Source organism: Phalangium opilio, unplaced genomic scaffold (genome assembly GCF_054372755.1).
Source record: "Phalangium opilio isolate 3A_F unplaced genomic scaffold, DU_Popi_V2 ptg000038l_1, whole genome shotgun sequence".
NCBI lineage: Eukaryota > Metazoa > Arthropoda > Arachnida > Opiliones > Phalangiidae > Phalangium > Phalangium opilio.
The window spans coordinates 5,312,792-5,335,241 of record NW_028324161.1 but is presented as its reverse complement, the minus strand read 5'-3'; the positions used below and the strand labels follow the sequence as shown (position 1 = coordinate 5,335,241).

The 22,450-nt window shown below is 36.1% G+C and overlaps 3 protein-coding genes across 3 annotated transcripts; 2 read left to right on the top strand and 1 right to left on the bottom strand.

Annotated features, from left to right (window-relative positions):
* The first annotated feature begins 5,736 nt into the window (after positions 1–5,736).
* On the top strand, positions 5,737–6,195 carry LOC149682792 (uncharacterized). Its single transcript, XM_089834396.1, has one exon. The coding sequence runs from the start codon at positions 5,737–5,739 to the stop codon at positions 6,193–6,195; it is 459 nt and encodes a 152-aa protein (XP_089690522.1).
* A 147-nt stretch (positions 6,196–6,342) lies between these two features.
* LOC149682791 (uncharacterized protein F54H12.2-like) lies at positions 6,343–7,017 on the top strand. The gene has a single exon (XM_089834395.1). It carries the CDS (start codon positions 6,343–6,345, stop codon positions 7,015–7,017), a length of 675 nt encoding a protein of 224 aa, XP_089690521.1.
* Positions 7,018–15,453: 8,436 nt separating this feature from the next.
* On the bottom strand, positions 15,454–16,791 carry LOC149682790 (52 kDa repressor of the inhibitor of the protein kinase-like). The gene has a single exon (XM_089834394.1). It carries the CDS (start codon positions 16,789–16,791, stop codon positions 15,454–15,456), a length of 1,338 nt encoding a protein of 445 aa, XP_089690520.1.
* Positions 16,792–22,450: the final 5,659 nt, after the last annotated feature.

Sequence of the window (22,450 nt, the reverse complement as noted above, 5' to 3'; positions counted from 1 at the left end):
AGACCAGAAGATGGTGGTGATTAGAAGCCAATATGTACAGACTGGTGTCCAAGTGGAATGGACGATGACCAGAAGATGGTGGTGATTAGAAGCCAGTATGTACAGACTGGTGTCCATGTGGGAAGGACGAAGACCAGAAGATGGTGGTGATTAGAAGCCAATATGTACAGACTGGTGTCCAAGTGGAATGGACGATGACCAGAAGATGGTGGTGATTAGAAGCCAGTATGTACAGACTGGTGTCCATGTGGGAAGGACGAAGACCAGAAGATGGTGGTGATTAGAAGCCAGTATGTACAGACTGGTGTCCATGAGGGATGGACGAAGACCAAACATGGTGGTGTGAGAACTCAAGTATAGAGTAGCCAACGGAGAAAAATACAATTTCTAAATTTCTGTGACTGTCAATGCGGTCCGGAAATTGGGAACACGTTTGCTCCGATACGCAAACTGCGAACGCGGTCACGTGGGTGTAACAACGGACAGACACACACACAGACACGGCCGTTACAGAACCTCTCCTGGACTACGTCACACGGAGAGGTAACAAGTTGGGAAAACCAAAATATTACCTCTCCGTGTCAAGAGGTCTACTACTACAAACGTATTTACCTAGATATGGAATTATTTCACATTTTTGAAGTAAAAATTTACGAAATATTGAAGCAGTATTCCAAACATAGCGAATTTACAGTAAAGCAGACGACATTTTACATCCAATAAGGATAAATCTTGGACACATGGAAATCAGTCAATGGGGAAAAGAACAGGAAATGAAGTCTACGCTTCAGCTGTTTACCCTATATTCTGAAAGCTACATTCACAACTGGTTTGCAGTGTAAACACTATCGTCTCGTCTCACCTCAACAATATTCTTAGTTTGCCAACATGAATGTTAACATTAAATAACAACAAAGCTAATTTGTAGCTAGACGCACTAATAGTCAATGCGCACCATAAAGAGATTAATAAGTCTGTAGTTAATACCCGTTTACCATTAGCCCTTTTACTAACCTTATTATTATTATTTAAGAGTGTATTTAACTTTCGGCTCACTCTGAACCGTTGATGTCTCTTCCTTTTAGACACGAAAATCAAAGCCAAGAGTTTACTTCACCTCAGGCCTCAATTATTTACTCTTTGTTTCACTAAGCCTATTGCGGATAATACTTGTTATACGCGCCGGAATCTAGGTCTTAGTTTTCTTCATGAAATCACTAAACCAATGATTATTCTATATACAGATGTAGTATAGCTTAAGCAATATATAAACAGCCATTTCAAATAACAATATTAAAAAAAATCTTTGGAATATCAAAATGAAACAGAGCTTTAAAGCTACAAAAGTACTAAATGCATCATAATTACGAAAAATACTTCCACATATTCACTTTATATTATGGAAAAAGGGAATATTAAGGTTCTGTATGATTTCTTAACACATCAACACAAGGCTAACTGCTAACGCGACGCACTAGTGTAACAATGGACGGACACACACAGACAACAAGAGTAACAAGGAGTATAAACCCATTAGTGGAAGCAGTATTTTTTTTCCGAAACAATCTCGCTTATGTTTATCCTCTCTAGACTTCGCTAAAAACGTATTACTACTACGTAAAATATTAATAGACAGGCAAGGATTGATACCATTAAAGAAGGAGCGCAATATTATCCAGATTTTCATTTCATATACAGAGAAAAGAAATTATTATGTTTCTGAGAGGAGCTTCCCATTTAGGTTGTTGTTTTGAAAAATATATCGCAATGCACGGGCCTTGATAGATAGGAGGCAATGAATGAAATATCTCGCATGCACGGGCCTTGGCAGATATAGGAGGCGATGATAATCTCTCTCTTTGCACGAGAGGTTTATCTTTAATATTTAAATAAATATAATTATTTTTAATTATTTTAATCTTCAATAATTAACATTAATAATAGTTAAATCGTTTAAAATAAAGTTATACCTATTATCATCTCAAACTTTGCTAATATTGACGTTTAAAGTGAAGGGTACCCCTCTTGCCCACTTTCTTCAAATTTTGGGGTATATATACGATTCGTTTCCATTATAATAGTAAGGAAAAAGCGCAATTGCGAAAACCTTTGGTGGCGATCCCACCTTAGGGAGGCTAGACGTTTCTCGTAACCCTAGCTGATCGCCGCGTATATCCTAAAACCAAACGATGATAATGGAGTAGAAGCCAATGATACAGATTGGTGTCTATGTGGAATAGACGGAAGACCAGTGGATGGTGGTGTTAGAAGCCAATGATACAGATTGGTGTCTATGTGGAGTTGACGGAAGGCCAGTGGATGGTGGTGTTTAGGAGCCAGTATGTACAGAGTGGTGTCCAAGTGGGATGGACGAAGACCAGAAGATGGTGGTGATTAGAAGCCAGTATGTACAGACTGGTGTCCAAGTGGGATGGACGAAGACCAGAAGATGGTGGTGATTAGAAGCCAGTATGTACAGACTGGTGTCCAAGTGGAATGGACGAAGACCAGAAGATGGTGGTGATTAGAAGCCAATATGTACAGACTGGTGTCCAAGTGGAATGGACGATGACCAGAAGATGGTGGTGATTAGAAGCCAGTATGTACAGACTGGTGTCCATGTGGGAAGGACGAAGACCAGAAGATGGTGGTGATTAGAAGCCAATATGTACAGACTGGTGTCCAAGTGGAATGGACGATGACCAGAAGATGGTGGTGATTAGAAGCCAGTATGTACAGACTGGTGTCCATGTGGGAAGGACGAAGACCAGAAGATGGTGGTGATTAGAAGCCAGTATGTACAGACTGGTGTCCATGAGGGATGGACGAAGACCAAACATGGTGGTGTGAGAACTCAAGTATAGAGTAGCCAACGGAGAAAAATACAATTTCTAAATTTCTGTGACTGTCAATGCGGTCCGGAAATTGGGAACACGTTTGCTCCGATACGCAAACTGCGAACGCGGTCACGTGGGTGTAACAACGGACAGACACACACACAGACACGGCCGTTACAGAACCTCTCCTGGACTACGTCACACGGAGAGGTAAAAAAGACTTAGAAATAAAACTACTACCGCAACAACTCCGAATAGGTCAATTTTAAAACCTAAAAGAAAACGCGTTCTTACAATAACCCCGGGAATAAAAAAGAAAAAATTTAACAAAGGAGAATGGGAGACTTATCGAACAATCAAGAAAAATCCTTAAACGAAATCTATTTCGACGTTTCGCATCCCGCTTCATTTTCGAGTATCGAATCTTTATATAAGGCCGTAAAAGATAAAGGAATTTCGAGAAAAAATGTACGCGAATTTTTAGAAACCTTGGAAGCTTATACTTTACACAAAACTCCTTTAAAAAAATTTCCTAGACGTAAAATACCCGTTTTTAATATAGGCGACAGATTCGAATTGGATTTAGTCGATATGAAAACCTATTCTCAATATAACGATAATTTCAATTATTTATTAATGGGCATAGATTGTTTCTCTAGAAAAGGTTTCATTGTCCCTTTAAAGCGAAAGACGGCCGACGAAGAATTGAAAGGTTTAAAAATTATGTTCTCTCCGGATAAAAGCAATTCGCCTCGCAAAATCTATTTCGATTCGGGTAAAGAGTTTGTTAATTTCAAAGTCAGAAAGTTTCTTAAAGAAAGAAATATTAAATTCGACACGATGACTTCCGAACCTCACCACGCCCCTTTCGTAGAAAGATTCAATAGAACGATTAAAACACGAATGCATAAATATTTCACCCATTATAATACTTACAGATACATCGATCAAATTGATAATTTTCATAACGCCTATAATTCGGCTTATCATTCGAGTATTAAAATGGCTTCGAATAACGTCAACCCTACCAATATTTTAAGAGTTTATAAAAATATTTATAAAAAAGACCAGAAAACGAAGAAAATAATCGTTAAGTCTCCCAAATTTCAATTGGGAGATTACGTACGCGTGTCGAAACTGAAATCGGCCTTCGCTAAAGGGTACGAAGGAAACTTTTCGATCGAAGTATTTAAAATTGTCGGAATTTTAAAATCGAGAGTTCCACATTTATATAAATTGCAAGATTTGGAAGGTTCAGATGTAAAAGGGTATTTCTACAGTCAACAACTCATTAAATGCTCCAAGCCTCGTAGCTTCAAAATAGAATCTATTCTCAAGAAAAGAAAACGTAAAGGAAAACTAGAATATTTCGTGAAATTTTTAGGTTTACCCAAATCTCAAAATTCTTGGGTGTTAGCCGAAAATGTCGAACAAATCGGGATTTTACCTGACGCTACCGAGTGTATCCTCTATGGATTTTTTCCCTTCGAACAAAATCTCGTCGTATATTACAAAATTACCTAATCCTATTAATTTAGAAAGTTCCGATAAAAATTGGGATATAGCTTTAGTAGAAATTATATATACAAACAGTTTCTATAACGTTTTAAAAGAAAACGAAAACGAAAAACTCGCGAGGAAAAAAGAAATACATTCAAAAGCTTGCAAACGAAAGAAAGAAAAAATCAAAAACCTCTCCCTTCTAAACGCCTTTCTGTTACCACCACCGCCCCTCCTTTACTCGGGGAAGTCGTTGACAGTTCCGAGAAAAAGGATGGGGAAGCGAAAAAGAGAAAAAAAGATCAAGAAGTTGATGAAGAAGAAGTTCACGTTGATGAATACTTCGTGGAGGATATTAGATCTGGAAATTATCAATCTATAGATCATATATTGCAAGTTATTAACAATACCGAAATATGTATTTCGGCATTTATAAAATTAATTCACGATGGAATTAGCGGTCACGTAATAGTAAAACAGAAAAATAAAGAATCTATCGACTCGACGGCTTTTTTAAGTTTAAGTCGTCATTTGGCGGATATTTTAGGATTCGTCGATAATAAAAATATACAGGGCACAAGCCAATATCCGGCGCGTCTTAATTTTCACGTACCTTCCGAATTATATATTTATACGGATATTGTCGAAAACGAAATTGTCGGTAATTCGACAGTGCCTTTATTGAGAATCGTACCCGTGGATTATTATAATAATAAACACGGTTCTACGATCGTCAAAACATTTGATTCCCCTCATTATATCCCCTTATCCAAAAAATATTTCGATACGATAACCATAGATATAAGGAATCATCTTGGACAAATGCCCCATTTCAATTCGGGACTTTGTCTTGTAAATTACATATAAAATGCGTCGAACAGCGGCGATAGAAAATAAAAACCATCAGCCATGTTATTATAATACTTATTACTTAAATCAAGCCCAAACGGGTCAAGGGGTTATAAATAGCGTATATCTGGGAAGACCGTTTCAAAGGGGCTATGGGGGACAAACCAGATTTGGTATTGGGGCTATACTGGCCAGATTCGGTAGATACGTCGCCCCTTTTCTAGTGAAAGGAGCAAAGTTTGTTGGAAAACAATTAATAAGAACGTCTCAAAACGTTTTAAGCGACGTAGTTAAAGGCGAAAATCTTAAAGAATCCGTTAAAAGAAGAGCTAACGAAACGTTAGAAAATGTTAGAAAACGATACGGATCTGGTCTTAAAAAAAGAAAAACTACTAAGAAAAAAGATAGCCTAAAGAAGAAGAAGAAGAAGAAGAAAAACACTATAAAACGTCGTGTCAAGAATCATTTGAAATCAGTTGAAAGAAAACTGGCGTTTAAGACGCCACGTGATATTTTCTCCAAATTTTAATTAAATAATAAAAAATTAAAAATGGCTGAAGGAGTTCTTTCGGAATTGGACATACATACAATTCCTCCAACGCAAACGTCTGTCGAAAATATAAAAACTATCGCTGTACAACCTTTAACATCTCTGAAAGGAGATCAACCTATCGAATTTGATTGCCCAGGTACGGGTAACGAATATACCGATACTTCTTTAATAATGTTATACACTCGAAATAAAATAACCGATGAAAATGGTGACGATATAGGCGATACGGATAACGTAGGTCCGGTAAATAATTTCGGACATAGTCAATTTGAAAGAGTAGATTTATACGTCGGAGATTGTCTCGTTACGGCTTCCGCTAATATGTACGCCTTTAACGCCTTTATATCTACTATAACGACTTACGGTTCCGACGCTATGAACTCTCATTTACAAACGGCTATGTTTTATAAAGATACTGCCGGGAAAATGGATTCTCTAACGGAAAACCAAGGATAACTAAAAGGAAAATAGTTTTGCGCGAAATCATAAGAATTGGAAACATATTTCGCTCTTTGTTCGGATTTTTGTAACGTTTCAAAACTCTTAATTAATGGTGTAGGGTTAAGATTGAAACTTTATAGAGCCAAATCTTCGTTTTGTTTAATGGGGCCTGACGGAAAAGTGTATAAAAACGAAATAGTCGAAGCTATTCTGTACGTTCCTAAAGTTCAAGTCGCTCCTAAAATATTATTGGCACACGAGCACGCCTTAAGTGTCAAAGCGGCTCAATACGCTTTCACTCGCACCGAAACGAAAGTTCTCACAATTTCTCCTAACATATTAACTACTTCTATCGAAAATATATATTTAGGACCCAACCCTAATAGGTCTTTAGTATGTTTCGTAGATCACGAGGCGTATAATGGGTCTTTCTCGAAAAACCCTTTAAATTTTGAAACTTTCGGACTTAATTATATAGCGTTTTTTGCAAACTCTGAACAAATACCTTCCAAACCTTTAAGACCTGACTTTGACAAGGGGCTGTACGTACGATCTTACTATACTCTTTTCAGCGGCTCTGACACACACTATAGTGACCAAGGAGTAAACATTAGTTTCGAAGAATTTGCAGCTGGTTACGCCATATTCTGCTTCGATTTAAGTCAAGATAATTCCGCTAGTCAAACAAATCATTGGAACCTTGTTCGACAAGGGCAGCTGAGACTAGAACTAGGATTTAAAAAGGCTCTCGCGAAAACACTCAGTTGTATCGTATTTTCGGAATTCCAATCTTTGCTAGAAATTGACAAGAATAGAAACGTCTCTATTGTTAGTTAAACACAATGAATGCCCAAGAAATAACGACTATTTTAAAGAATTATAAACATTTCAAAGGGGTTTACCCTAGTGACATGTTACCGAAAATAATAGAAAATTACCCTTCATCGGTAATAGTAAATTTAGATCCTAAAAGGGCTAAAGGCCTTCATTGGATTGCTATATACTTTGACGGACGTAAACACGCCTACTACTTCGATTCACTAGCTATTGGGAATGTAGTACCATCAATCAGGATATTTATCAAAACGAATTCTTCTAAATGGTCTTATAACAAAAGAAGACTACAATCCTTATCAAGTTCTTCTTGCGGACCCTTTTGCATCGCCTATATTTTACATAGATCTAAGAAAAAAAGTTCCGCCTCTTTCATGAAAAAATTCAAGAAAGATCCTTTGAAAAACGAATTTATTATTTCCAAAATGTTTAAAAGCATTATTTCTACCAAACCAAAAGATGTTCGACAGTAATTACTATTGTTGACAGGGTATTATTAGCATTAATCTTCGCGCCACTTTTGTTTTCTCGGGGTAGTATAAATAGGACCTATCCCTATTGGGACTATTCGTACTCTTCAACTAGAACTACGCTGGTACGGATCTTCATTTTTTCTCCGACAATATGTCTAAATCAGTCGTGGTAGAATTCGACTATCTTTTGGGAAAAACTAAAGAAAATAAGCGTCCGTCGTTTATACCTAAAGAATTGGCCATCGCTACCGTAGAATCAACACCCTCCGTCATTTCATGGACCTTCAAATCGCCGTACGATGAATACCACGTAGATCCCGATAACCGAAGAACCAATTTTTATACTACCCGATACATCCACGGCATTTCTTTCCGAGATAGTGACGTACCTGCCCATAGACTATCGGCATGCTTTAATTACGCAACGCGAGACGTTGCCACCTATTTTTCTAAAGGAAAAGAAAAATGCGCTTTTTTAGAAGAAAAGTTTTATATTAAAGACGTTATTGATTTAAACGAAATTGGTTGCCCTAAGGCAACGGAAATTGAGGATGAGCCCCCCGTTAAATGTTTATTCCCCCATCGATTTCTCTCCCATCGCTCAAAACCGTGCGCTTTTGAGAGAAGCGCACTATTTGCTTCGTATTTGTATAAAACAAAGAAAATATTAACTTTTAAATTTTATTTTTAATTGTTTCATTCGTAATTATTTTGTAAAACTTTTAAATTTTATTTTTAAATTTTCTTTCTTAATTATTTTGTATTTTTATTTTATTGTAATTAAATATTTTTAAAATGTATATATCGATCTTATTTATTTTGACGTCATACACCTTTTTTTTAACTTCCTATAAATATCTCAACATCGTCGACAAATTTCTCATTTACGATTTAGACTCCCCAATATGAACTACGAAATTCAAAGATATCACAGTTTTTGTCATTTTCCTTTCCCCGAAATTGATAAAGGAACTTTAGCTAGAGCGGGCTTTTATTATTTACATTATGGTGATCATGTACGTTGTTTTCATTGTAACGGTATTTTAAATAACTGGATGAAAATCTCCGACCCATTCGAAGAACATTGGAAACAATTTCCTACTTGTAAATTTATAAAAGGATATCCTACAAATAACATACCGAGAATACCCGATGTACCCGATATTATACGTCTTAAATCTTTTAAAACCTGTCATGATTTAACTAAAATAGAAGAAGAAAAATACATAAACTAAAAATTATGGTTAAATTTAATAATGTTATAAAAATATATCATATTCCCCACGAAGATCGAAGAAATTATTTTTTAATAGATAAATTAAGATTTAAACATAGAATACATCAAATAAATATATTATTAGAACCTTTACTTATTAAAAGAACCAACGAAAACACTTACATCACCCCCTCACTCCCCTTCCCGATCAATAATTATATAAAAGAGAATTCGAACGCTTTCGAATCAACATTCGCTAGTTTACAACCGAACGAGCAACATCACGCCAAAATGTCTTCCGAAATTTCTAATAAAAGACCTATCGAAAACCCTTCATCTACCGTAACTAAAAGAAAGAAAATGGAAGGACGTCTTAAGAAACTTAATTCGAAATTTCATCTTAGTAAAACGCTTTATCTTACATTCTGTCTCGTCGATGATATGGAAATTGAACTTTTTCTTAGAAGAAAAACTTATCTTAAAGGATTTCCTTTACCCCTCGAAACCTGGAAACATTTTATGGACAAATGGAATGATATATATCAATTAGTAACTTCGAATCCTGATAAAAAATCTAAAGAATTTACCATTTTAGAGGATAAGACGAATCAGAGTTATATTAAACTTCACGCGTCTTTAGACGGAATAATTTTTACTTTTCAAGATATCGAAGACTTTAATTTTAAAATATCACCCAAAGAAGTCCTAACTTTAAACAGACAAATACCTAAAATAACGAAACATTTAGAACTTTTAAAGGCTAATACTTTATCTCTGGAATGCATGATTGAAACTGTATACGATATTCTTTTCAAACTTAACAAATATTTATTCGAAGACGAACCGTACATACGTATTCTCGAATCATTCTACGAAAACTTCGATGAATTAATTAATTATATTATGAATTATATTACTCCTACTGAAATCATTCTTAAATTTAAAGAAAACCTAGAAAAGAAAAAGTGCATGTGCACTTTAAAACCATTTAATCTTTATAACTTAATAATTTCCCAACAAAAATATTTTAAAACTAGATTGGAAAAAGATTTGTAAAATCTTGTAAAAATAAAATTTTTAAAAAACATATATTAGGGTCTTGGTCATCTTGTTTTCCTACTACAACGTACCCTTTTAAATAAGATCCGAAAAGAACAAATCTGAGCTTAAAGAGGACCCCTCTCGACTCGAAGAAATTCTTCTTTTTTCCCTCAAATAAGGTTGACCATACCGACATCTAGCGGTGAAAAAAATATCTTTCCCTATAAACCCAAAAAGAGTTTCGCCTCTCTAAAACATATATTTTACCTGTAATACCAAATGGGGGGAGGGGGGGTTGAAAATATGGTCGTCGAGGTTCCCTATAAACCCCAAAAAAGATTTTCCCTATAATACCAAATGGGGGTCGGCAAAGGGGGGTCGCAGAAAAAGAGGACAAAAATGGGGGGAGGGGAGGGGGTGGAGTTTTCCCTATAATACCAAAGGGGGTCGGCAAGGGGGGTCGCAGGGGAGATCCATTCCCTGTACTGCCGTATTATTCTCTCGGGTAATTAAGCTAGATTGCCGACGGCGGGAAATTAACCTAGATTACCGATGGCGGGTAATTAAGCTAGATTACCGATAGTGGGAAATTAAGCTAGATTACCGATGGCGGGTAATTTTGCTAGATTACTGATTGCGGGTAATTAAGCTAGATTACCGATGGCGGGCAATTATGCTAGATTACCGATGGCGGGCAATTAAGCTAAATTACCGGTGGCGGGTAATTAAGCTAAATTACTGGTGGCGGGTAATTAAGCTAAATTACCGGTGGCGGGTAATTAATCTTGATTACCGTTGGCGCCTAATTAAGCTAGATTACCGATGGCGGGTAATTAAGCTAGATTACCGATGGCGGGTAATTAAGCTATATTACCGATGGCGGGTAATTAAGCTAGATTACCGATTGCGGGTAATTAAGCTAGATTACCGATGGCGGGTAATTAAGCTAGACTGCCGATAAGCATATGACTTGTGTTGGTGCACAATTCTTTGTCATCTGATGGTGCTCAGATCTTTGGAATGCTCAGGTCTACTTAATCTTTTTGCGGTATAACTACCGCTTGCTCTGTGATTTGAATGTGTAAATGACGGGAAAGAAATTTTTGTTTGACTGGACGTTGATTGTCAAGTCAAGCAGTGAGGTTTGAAGTTCTGTAATAGATAATTGGTCAGTTCAAAAGCTTTAACTAATGTAAGTGCAACGCCCTCAAACGTTTTCTCTCCTAAGGTTTCTAAACTATTTTAACTAATATTAAGACTGAAGTAACAGATATTAATAAAAACTGTCTTTGTAGACAAAGACGGGAAAAAGTAAGAGATAAGTGTAGAAAATTAAATGCCTGAAGTAACAGATATTAAATTTTCACTTTTGAACACATGATTATAAATCATCAATTATTTGAAGAAAATTCTTATCTTAGTTTTTTTCACCAAAATTTCATATGCGGAAAATTTTTTTAACATTATTAACCCTAGTATTTTGCTCCCAATCAAGAATTTTTTTAAAGGATACTAGCTTGATACTACGTTTTACCAGGGAGGAGAGACTGGCATGGTCTTTAAGAAGGTTCAAATACTTTCATATCTGAAAAAATTGAGATTTACGAGTTTAATTTTTATATTTTTAAATGAGAAATATTGCGAAGCGGAAAGTAACATAGGCAGTTTTATTGTGACGTTGATATTAGTGTCGAAAAGATTTGTAGATTGATCGTGATCTTTAGAGAGCTATACATTACGTCAATTTTTGAAACTTGGAAAACTTTGAAGTTAACGAACACTTCTTGTTTTAATACGCTTTTTACTTTATCAGCTATTAACGTTTTTCTGTTCATTTTATTCTCCTTATAGGGCTCAACCTGATTGGAATATTTGAGAGAAAAATGGAAAACGCCTATTATTTTTAAAATGATATATAAGTGTCATATTAAAATATTTTTACTTAAGTAATTTTGGTGAAAAAAACTAAGATAAGAATTTTTTCAAATAATTGATGTTTTATAATCATGTGTTCAAAAGTGAAAATTTAATATCTGTAACTTCAGGCATTTAATTTTCTACACTTATCTCTTACTTTTTCCCGTCTTTGTCTACAAAGACAGTTTTTATTAATAAATAATGTATATATCCATCTGTTTCATTTCGCACCTGGGTTATCGATCATTTTTATGATATCTTTAGGGCTGTGCGAATAGTACTTTTTAAGGTATTCGTCGAATACCAAATAGCACTGTTTTTGGGAGCCATCTCTCGGCTCGGAATAGGAAAATGACCAAATAATTTGACCAAATAGTGTGAAGTTCAAAAATTCGACCAAATTTAAATTTCTATAAAACTATTCTAAGAAATTTCAAATTTCTAAATAATATGACACGGAAAGGTACTTTTGAACAGCTGAAAACTTATTTTTGAACGAATCAAAGGTTTTATTTTAATCAAAATTAGATTAGTTGTCAATATATCCCTACTCGCTTTGAACGAATCAAAGGTTTTATTTTAATCAAAATTAGATTAGTTGTCAATATATCCCTACTCGCTTTGCAATGTATGACCTCTTCCATGATACTATATTTTTAATAGGTATACTATAGTGACATATTATTAGGAAGTTCAATATAGTTAGCGATAATGATTTATCCTTGTCTATGAACTTCTAAAGACTGAGTGGCTGATTCCAGCTATAGCCTCCTAGATCACGCGACTCGGTGAACGCGGGTAATACTTAACAGTAAGCCACGTCAGAATTTTAAGGCTGTGTCTGCCGAGTTGCGTCATCTATGAGGCCACGGTCCAGCGGACTCTATCACAGCGCCCATAGGGATAGGAGCATAACATTTATGTTTATATCTCTATGACAGCGCCCTCAAATTCACAAAATCAACAGAAAAATTCAAAAACTGGTTGCGAATACCAAATAATTTGGTCAATAGACTGTTAAAAACATTCACTTTCAAATTGTTTTATCCGCTATAGAATAGTCGGTTTTTCGAAGCTCATTATTTGGTACTCTAGAATTTTGAAAATCATTATTCGATTCGTCGGTGCGAATAGTAAACGCCCATTTTGACCAAATTATTTGGTCCGACCAAATAGTAACGAATAGTCTGCACGGCCCTAGATATCTTTGAAGAGTAAGGAAAGTGGTCATTTTACTCATAGACAGTCTAATGGGATAAAAAAGCGCGTACAAAAAAGGACCAAAGCCTTTCAACTGAAATAAATAATATAATATTAAATATTGGTAAACCCTTTCATTTGATGTTAAATCGGTTTAGGATCATTTACTGAAGTTATGAAGACAGTATAGTAAGCCAAAAGACTCTACAATTTCCCCTGAGCGTTAAACATGAGACTTAATGAATGTTTAGTGAATTCTTTAATTGAATTTAACTCGGTGTTAAATTATACTCGCTGAAATATAATTAATTTTTACAACGTTGTGTTTGATGCCCCCAATCAAGTTTTTCTTATTTCCCAATATAATAATATAAGTACTTGTACAAATCAAAAATTTAATATAATATACACTATAAGAGAGATCAATAAATCTTACAATATTTAAGAGTCTATTCAAGTGAATTTGAAAAAAACTGGGCGAATCATGTCGTCTACCACAAGAACGAGAACAGTGTTACTGATGGTTTCTAGTGTCAATGAGATCCTAGCAGAAATGAAACCAAACACCCAGCGATTCAAATTGAATAAGTTTCGTTTAAACAGTATAGTTTACTTTGTGTGCATCGTGTTTTGCATCAGGCAGTTGGTTTCGTTCATGGCTAACTTCTTTGCATATGAAACGGCCGTTGATGCTGAAGTACTGATACAAAGGATACCAAACCTTCCAGCCATAACCGTTTGCTACAATTCAGCGTAAGTAACAATTTTTATTTCAAATGTGTCAAGAAGTTTGTGCATGTTCAATTAGCTGCGTTGGGCTGTGGAACTCTTAAAACTCAACGTAACTCCTTGGATCTAATCGATTTTTTAAAATATTAAGTAATCCCACCCATAGTTAACTATACATGTGTACAAATTATCATTTCTACACGAGGCCACAGTCGTTTACTATTCCTGTCCCTTTGAAACCGATTGACATTTTTTACTTACCGAAGGGATATACTCTTCTGACGGGCTTGTATCCATTCGCTCTATTAACATAATCGGTTTATAGTCATTTGATTAGGCCAATATAGTATGTTTTGTTGGCTCCAATAACCGTAAATGTTAAAAAAAATGGGTAAATTTTCTATTTAAAACTTGTTTACAAAAAGAAATGATACTTCATGGATTTTATATTTTACTTTAATTAAAAATAATTTAAAATAAAGAAAAATATAAAATTCATGAAGTAGCACTTTTTATAAAAAAAGTATTAATAGCTCCAATGAGCACAAAGGTTTTTAGCCCTTGTACTTTAATAGAAACATGAAAAAAATTAATTATGAAAACGATTACAATCCTCCTAGGCGTCTATTGGTAACACTTTAATCCCACAGCACATTATGGATCTGTAGTTGAATTGTTATAACAACTCCATACTATAATCCTCCACACTCTAATCCTACCTTACTTCAACACTTCTTTTCTGCTACATTTCTTAAATGATGGTTTGAGTGGAGTACTACAGATTTTTAAAAAACAAAATATCAAAATACAAAAGACTGTTTGGCCTCATACCTCTTCCGAAAATGACAAACGCAATAACGCATACTTTATTTTACTGGTCTGATTTTCAGCATTTTATTGAGGATTCTGTGCTACAAGAGAAAATATTTATGCGGCGAAACTGTAAGTTCAGGTTATCGGATATATGTTTCGCAATTCTTCAACTTATTTAACATTTTCCTAGGATTCCAACGTGCTAAAGAGTGATGACGCTCTAGCTTTCATGACGGAAAACCTTTTAGAGACCGTAACTTCAAGATTAAAAATGATACATATATACCAATTGACCGTTGTAGAAGGTATGTCATCTCATGGACTAAGCTAATTTAATTTCACGTTTCAGGTTATTGATCTTATATATATTTGAGAAAGTGATTTGTTGTTTGTTTGTTTTTTCTTTATGCACAGTCACAACTCGTTGCCTAATCTGAAAAACTGCGTTGTTATTACAGTAGCACTGGGGGATTCAGGTTTTAGAAGTGGTTTTTTTGAGTTCCTCGAGGCTGGGTTCGCGAGGCTCTAGCTTATAAGCCTCTATACAACGTGCTAGTTTAGAGCTTTACTAATTACCTCCAAATAACCATAATTTTAAGAAATTATTACTGGTTGTGGTCTAGATGGCGGGATGTGGACTAGATAGCAGGTTGTGGTCTACATGCAGTGTCGGATTAAGCCAGTGCGGGGCCCGTAGCAAATGTTACCAAGGGGCCCTAGTTTTTTTAGGATAGTAAATAAAACAGTTTACCAGTAACATATCTTTTACAAACAAACTTTTCTAGATTTAATATTTGCGAATTTTGAGATGATATGAGACAAATCAATTTTTTTAAGTAAATCACATTCAATGTTCAAAATGGCGAGGTTATTTAGACGCTCTTGTCCCATCGTGTTCCTCAAGTCATTTTTTATGCGTTTTAATGCTGAAAATGACCGTTCGCCACTACAGTTGGTTATCATTAGTGAGAGGTAAATTCGTAATAATATTTCAACATTTGGAAAGCACGATTCCAATGAGTTATCCGCTATTAGTTTATAATACTGCAGCTAAAGAGCTTCATGCCTTTTGGTGTTAATATTAGCTGCCACATCAGTTTTTAGGAGCTCAGTGAACTGCACAAGTTCTTCACCTAAGCTGTCTACCAAATCATCTGGATAGGCAGCTACAATCTTGGGAGAATTTATTAAAATCTCCTCTGCAGTAAGATATTTTAACTGCCGAAGTATTCCAAATACAGCAGTTACTCTATGGTACGCTTCCATGCGTTTAGCTAAGGCAGACAGTACATTATCAATTATGACAATAAACACCTGACTTTCAAATTTTTGTTTTTGTGTTAGATTCTCTACAATTGCATCGGGCGTAGCAGAGCCGCAGAAATCGTCGTACTTAGTATTTCGCTTGCGTCGTCTTCCAATTTGTTGCTGATAATTCTCACAGTCAGATAAGATTTTCGCTTTGGCCTCAATTCCTGAAAATGTAGACCGCATAGTTTGAATGTACCCGTGTAGCGATTCATAAAGGGCATATCCCGTGTTAAGATCTTGATCAGGTGACTGTAATGAAGCGCTTGATGCTTGCAAGCGTTCTAGAATTCCATTCCATAAAATGGTCATTATTCCCGTTTCCAACTTGCTCATCTTCGAAACTAGTCCGTAGGCCTGATTACGACACTCTACTTTTTGATCTGAGTTATTTGACATGTCATCCAAAACTTGTTTGATAGTGGTAAAACCGCATAAAAGTGCCTTTGTCGCATCAGCTCGGGCTGACCACCTAGTGTCCGATAGTCTCTTCAAAATCGGGAGGTTTGAGCCTGTATCTTCCAGTGCTTTTTTAAGAAGACCCCATCGATAGGTAGAAGCGGAAAAGAATGTATAAAGATTTTCAACAAAATCGAAGAAGATGGATGCTTCTGTACAACATTCTTCAGCACACTTAGCAACCAAATTCAGTGAATGCGCAAAGCAGGGGATGTATTCAGCGTACTTGTTTATCTCCTTAATGCGTGCTTGTAGGCCGCGGTATTTCCCACTCATGTTGCTGGCATTGTCATAGCCACGACAGTCTTTGATATCAATGCCATTTTTCTTCAGAAAGTCAAGTAAACTTTGGGCGAGTTGCTCGGCAGTATGACCTTCCATATCCAAGAACTTCACAAACCTTTCCACTGGTCCAGATGGTAAGACATAGCGCACTATTAGAGTGAGTTGGTCCACATGCGAAACGTCTGGAGTAGAGTCCAGTGATACTGAATAGTATTTACATTTCTTAATTTCGCAAATGATATGATCCAGTAAACTTGATGCAATTAGATCGATAAATTCCTCGCATGTTGTTTTTGATAAGTATGATGTATGTCCTCTTCCTTTATTTGCATGCATGTTTATATGCTGAGCCAAAAAAACGTCAAATTTGGCTATTAATTCCAACAAACCTAAATAGTTTCCATTATGAGGTGAACCAATAGTTTCATCACTACCCCGAAATGCAAGACCTCGTTCAGCTAAAAATTGGATAACAGAAGTAATTCTCTCCAAAAGTGTCCGCCAATATTTTTGTTCGGTCTCAATTTGGCTTACAAGTTGAGAATCAACACGCGCATCTTTGGTTTTGGAAACTAGCAGCTAAATTATCGCTTGTCTATGAGAGGCGCTTTCTTTATGTCTTTTCAACAAATTATTTGCGTTTTTCCAGTCGTCAAATCCTTCTTTCGTAAACCGTGTCGCACAGCCAGAATCAGCAACTTTGCAAACAAAACAGAAAAGTTTTCCTTTCGTTTCAGAATAACACAACCAATCCCTCACGTGAGTTTTGTTTGTTAGTTTATGTGTATATGTGAAAAACGACCTTCGACAAAATCGTGGACTATTTTCTTTATCGTATATTTTTTTTGAAGACATGAAATCGCTGTCCATATGTTGCACTTCGCTACTTCCTTTTGCAATCCAATAATATCGCTTGAAGTTGCTCGGCCATTCACCAATATCACTCGAGTACATTTTACTTTCGTTTTGATTTTTACTCGTAGAAGATGCTGCATTGGAAGTATGTACTGTGCTTTCTTCTTCATTTTGGATTGGAGATGAAATAGCTATATTTGGAGGGCTTTCTACATTTTCGACTTCAGTTAGACTTGTAGATGAAATAGCTATATTTGGAGGGCTTTCTACATTTTCGACTTCAGTTAGACTTGTAGATAATGTGGCGAAACCGTGAAGAGTTGCTGATCTTGATGGTAATATTGTCAATGATGATTCGTCTATAGCACTGTGAGACGCGACTTCGGAATTTTCAATATTTTCTGCTACGATTTCTTTGGATTCAGAACCCTCACCCACGACATTAAAAAATTCAGACAGCTTGCGTGTTTTTGATATAACATCTTGGTTCTTTTTTCCTTTTCATGCTGTGCTTTACGCTTTGCACTTCCGGAAGCGTAATGTCGACCCGTATCTTTGGATCTGCTGCTCATATTGACTATATCGATCACAATATGCAAATTATATATACATAACTTGACTCATTTCACCTCCTTTTCAGTGAAATATAGTGAATGCCAAATTTGAGAAATTAAGATGGCTGATATATTCAAAGTACTTTTAAAATAAAAATGAGAAAAGTAGAATGCGATTGCTTGGATCCGCATCCAAAAGTAAACTCTCGCTTGTAAAACAAAACCAAAAGTAAACTCTCGCTTGTAAAACAAAACCAAAAGTTAAATTTGTCTTATTTTTATTGAGGCATAAATCATAGGGGATACAATGAGTAAAGGTCAGGGAAACAAAATAGAAAAACTATAGGCTTTAAAACTATAAAAGAATGGTTGAACTTGAGTTGGCCAGTAGGGGTGAAATCTGAATCATACAACAGCCGCTTTTAGGCAATAAACTTCAAAATGGGAACTTGGGAAGAAAACTAAAGGGGCATTGACACACACCAGAAACGCACTTGACACGATATAACCCTTACAGGATCCACTCTCAATTTTTTTTAACTCGCTATGATCTTTTTCCCATTATTTCTATTTTTTGCCAGCACCCGTCAGAGCAGACTAAAAAATTTTGAAGTCAAACATTTTCGGCTCCGCGGGGCCCGTAGCATTTGCTACTTCTGCTATATGGTTAATCCGGCCCTGTCTACATGGCAGGTTGTAGTCTAGATAACGGGTTGTGGTATAGATGCTAGGTTGCCCAGAACGTTTTGAAAGAGCAAGTTTAGTTATAGTGATTATCCCCTCGATGAGTTACCTTTAGCAATGCTAAAATTATCAAACGCATAACGCTCACTTAACTTTACAACATAAACTTATGCCGACACATACATATCGCACTTTATAAATTTATAACATGAACTTGTGCCCAGAAGCGTTTGAAAGAGAAAGAATTCGGTAAAACACCCAACTGGAGTTCTTTCTTTTTGTAAAACCCGTACTTTTTATTAGTCAAAAATGTCTTGATTAGAATCAAGACTTAAAAAAGTATCGATAAGACTGAGGTTATCACTTAACTTAAGGTTCAGATATTAATTTTTCTTTTTAATTGAAACTTAAAGGCATGCTTAAGAAAAAAACAACGTCTCATTACCGTTTTACGTTGAAATAACTTATTTTACAGGTAATCAATTTCAATAATTTACTTATCTCGGGTTTTCGGGCACAATTCGGAGCAACTCTGCCAAACCTTCCGTTTTTTTATTTTTGTTTCTTTCTGGGTAGTTGTAAACCGTTTTCACAACGTGTAGTAACGTTGATGAGCTACCTGGGTAAGTATTCGCGCGCCATAGTCCCAGTCCCACTTTCAAAATACAAGGGGGGGACGTAAAAGGAGGCCGGGCTATTTCGCCTCTCCTCAGTCGGAAAATACGTAGTTTTCGTCATTCGCGTCGCGTTTACGTGAGTTTTCTGGTCCGTGACCAAATAAGGATTTTTTAAACTGGACATTAGGCCAGCGACTTTCCTGACTTGGAATAAGTAAACTGGTCCGTGATCATTGACCAGAGCACGTCGTCTGCTAAACCAAAGAAGTGGATAATTAAAATATTATATTTTAATATGTGAAGTCTGGTTACCCTTGAGCTTTCTTAGTAGTGTCGTGGACCACCGACCCCCTCCCCCTCCGATTTAATTTTTGAACTGGACCAGGCAATTTTTAAACTTTTCATTTGCCCTGTGTCACCGCCTTATTTCCCACGCTGGCGCGAGTTGCTTTGAGTTGTCGAGTGCGTGATGGAGTTGGCTATGCCTGGAGTCCCAACCTTGAATTAGAGAGGAATGGAGTGGAAACCCCCATACCTATAGCGTTGCCTGTGTACCCCCACCTACGGCACCATAGTCCTCCCAGCATCCTCAGCGGTTAGGTAGGGTCGTACTTCACGAAATTGTAAAAGGGCGCTCCCTCTATCTACAAAATAGAAGCTAGTTCTCTTAGAAATAAAATGGCGCTACGCGGGAGCACTTAGCAATCGCCCACCGAAGGGTAGGGGCGTGCGCGAGGTACATTGGGAGAGATACGGTGCCGCAGGTCGCCCATCATCATTTTTAATCCATATCAACTCGTTTATCCCTGTCCCAACCCCCGCGACTCCAACCACTAGCATAGCCCACTCGATCACGCTCTCTTTTCCCCGGCTACATATTTTGAAGATGGCACTTTTTAGGCGTATTTACAATCTTGGATCATCTTTGTGAACTTTTTAGGGTAGCCCTGACTATATTTTGTTTGAGGTTTTAAGCTTAATATCAAACATACGTTAGTTTTGCAACATAAAAGTTTGAAATTGACAATCTCGGATCGTCTTTGTGAAGTTTTAAGGATATCCGAATTTCATATTGGCCTTATGACAATTTTGAGCTAAATGTTAAACGGACATAAATCAGCATTTTTAAAAATTTTGTAAAATTGTCAATTTGGTCCTATTTCTGGGGTAAAAAATTGTATTATGTTAATTACAATGAGAATACAAACTTTTATTGATTTACGTTTATTTAAGTATCATTATAAATAAATGTCTGATTGAGCTAAATTTATGGTCTCCTTTATATATGTTTCTGCTTAGTGCAGATTTTGAAAATGTAAAACAGTTTCTTAACATTCTTAATTAAAATGAAGACTGAAGGAACAGATATTAATCAAAAATGTCTTGATTAGAATCAAGACCTAAAAAGTATCGATAAGACTGAGGTTATCACTTGTCAGAAGGATCAGATATTAATTTTTCTTTTTAATTGAAACTTAAATGCATGCTTAAGAAAAAACAACGTTCCATTATCGTTTTCCGTTGAAATAAATTATTTTACTGGTAATCAATTTCAAAAATTTACTTATCTTGGCTTTTCGACCACAATTACATTCCCCGAAAACATTTTATCATTACATTAAATACTTTTGGGAGATATCGTGTCAAAATAACCTATAAAACAATAAAAAAACTGTAATAGCGGTCTGTTTAGCCATGACAAGAACCTTTTAAAAGTTTCAAGCACTAAATTACCCTTTCGAGACTACTGAGCAAACTATGGCTTAACCTGCTTCTAGTACGACCAGGGAGAATTGATGTAAACTGGAGTTGAAATTTCATCATGTGCGACCTCGGCCTTGAAACTCTCCCATAGTCCCAGTGTGTGTAGAACATAATTGTTTCGCTGTTATCTGCCAAAATCCATCTTTCTTGGTAGTTCCGCCTCCTCACTTGAATTTTTCATGATATATTAAGGTTTGAACGAACAAAATTCTAGATTACCATTTTCACTACCATGTCCCTCTGCTAACTTGAAGCAAACTTTCCTCTCTTTTTGCTGCTCATTACCGGTGCCATTCCCTTGACTTTCTGCTCGTTATAACTACTATCATGAGTTTGTTTAATTCAAACTAAAATATAAAAATATTGGATTTTTTTCCTTTTGTGCTACTTAGAATTTACAAATGTATATAACTTTGCCCGTGCCATATCAAATAGTCTCTAACCATTGTTAGAAACTAGAGAGAGAAATTGGGCAGTAACACTGATCATGCCCTGAACTGAGAAAGAACAATACGACGGTTGACTAAAGTACACTTGATATTACATCATTTTGCTAAACCGCGAGTAAAAATCTTACTGTCCCTATTGAATTTGGCGCCATTGGTTTTAGAATAATTAAAATTTTCCACTGCGAAGCGTGCCGGTCACGAATGTGGATGTAGCGTCTTTTGGAACCTTTTAAAACGCAAAACCATACACGTACTCTCCCAAAAGTAATTAATGTAATGATAAAATGTTTTCGGGGAATGGAATTGTGGTCAAAAAGCCGAGATAAGTAAATTTTTGAAATTGATTACCAGTAAAATAATTTATTTCAACGGAAAACGGTAATGGAACGTTGTTTTTTCTTAAGTATGCATTTAAGTTTCAATTAAAAAGAAAAATTAATATCTGATCCTTCAGACAAGTGATAACCTCAGTCTTATCGATACTTTTTAGGTCTTGATTCTAATCAAGACATTTTTGATTAATAGTAAATTAAGTTAGAGTAAATTAAGTTTCCACCGGCCTACCAATGGTGAATTAAGTTACCACCCGCCTCCTAATGGTTAATTAAGTTACCGCCCGCCTACCAATGGTGAATTAAGTTATATTAATAATATATAATTATAATAATTTATATTATTAAAGATTCCATAAACAAAAATTAACCTTTACGGATGTTTTGTGTCTAAACAAGGAATAAATAGCAACCGACGACAATCAGTCCAAAAAATACAAGGGTAGGGAAAAGTGTCTAGCAGCATTGCACCTCCGAAAATGGTGCTAGGTTTCACCGACGAAAATGAGCGACAGCCGTATCGGCGGCGTTACTTCAATATGGACCAAGACTATACACCCTTTCGACGGGAAAAGAGAGGTAGGCAACCCTTAGTATCGGGAGATACAAGAGGGTTGCTACAGTGCCGTGTTTGTGCACTCTCAGATCCAAAACGCCTACAGTGCAGGCGGTAAAAAGCGAGATGAAGGGCAGAGTTTTACCCCGCGCCTTTCCCTCTTAGACTCGTCGAAAGGGTGTAT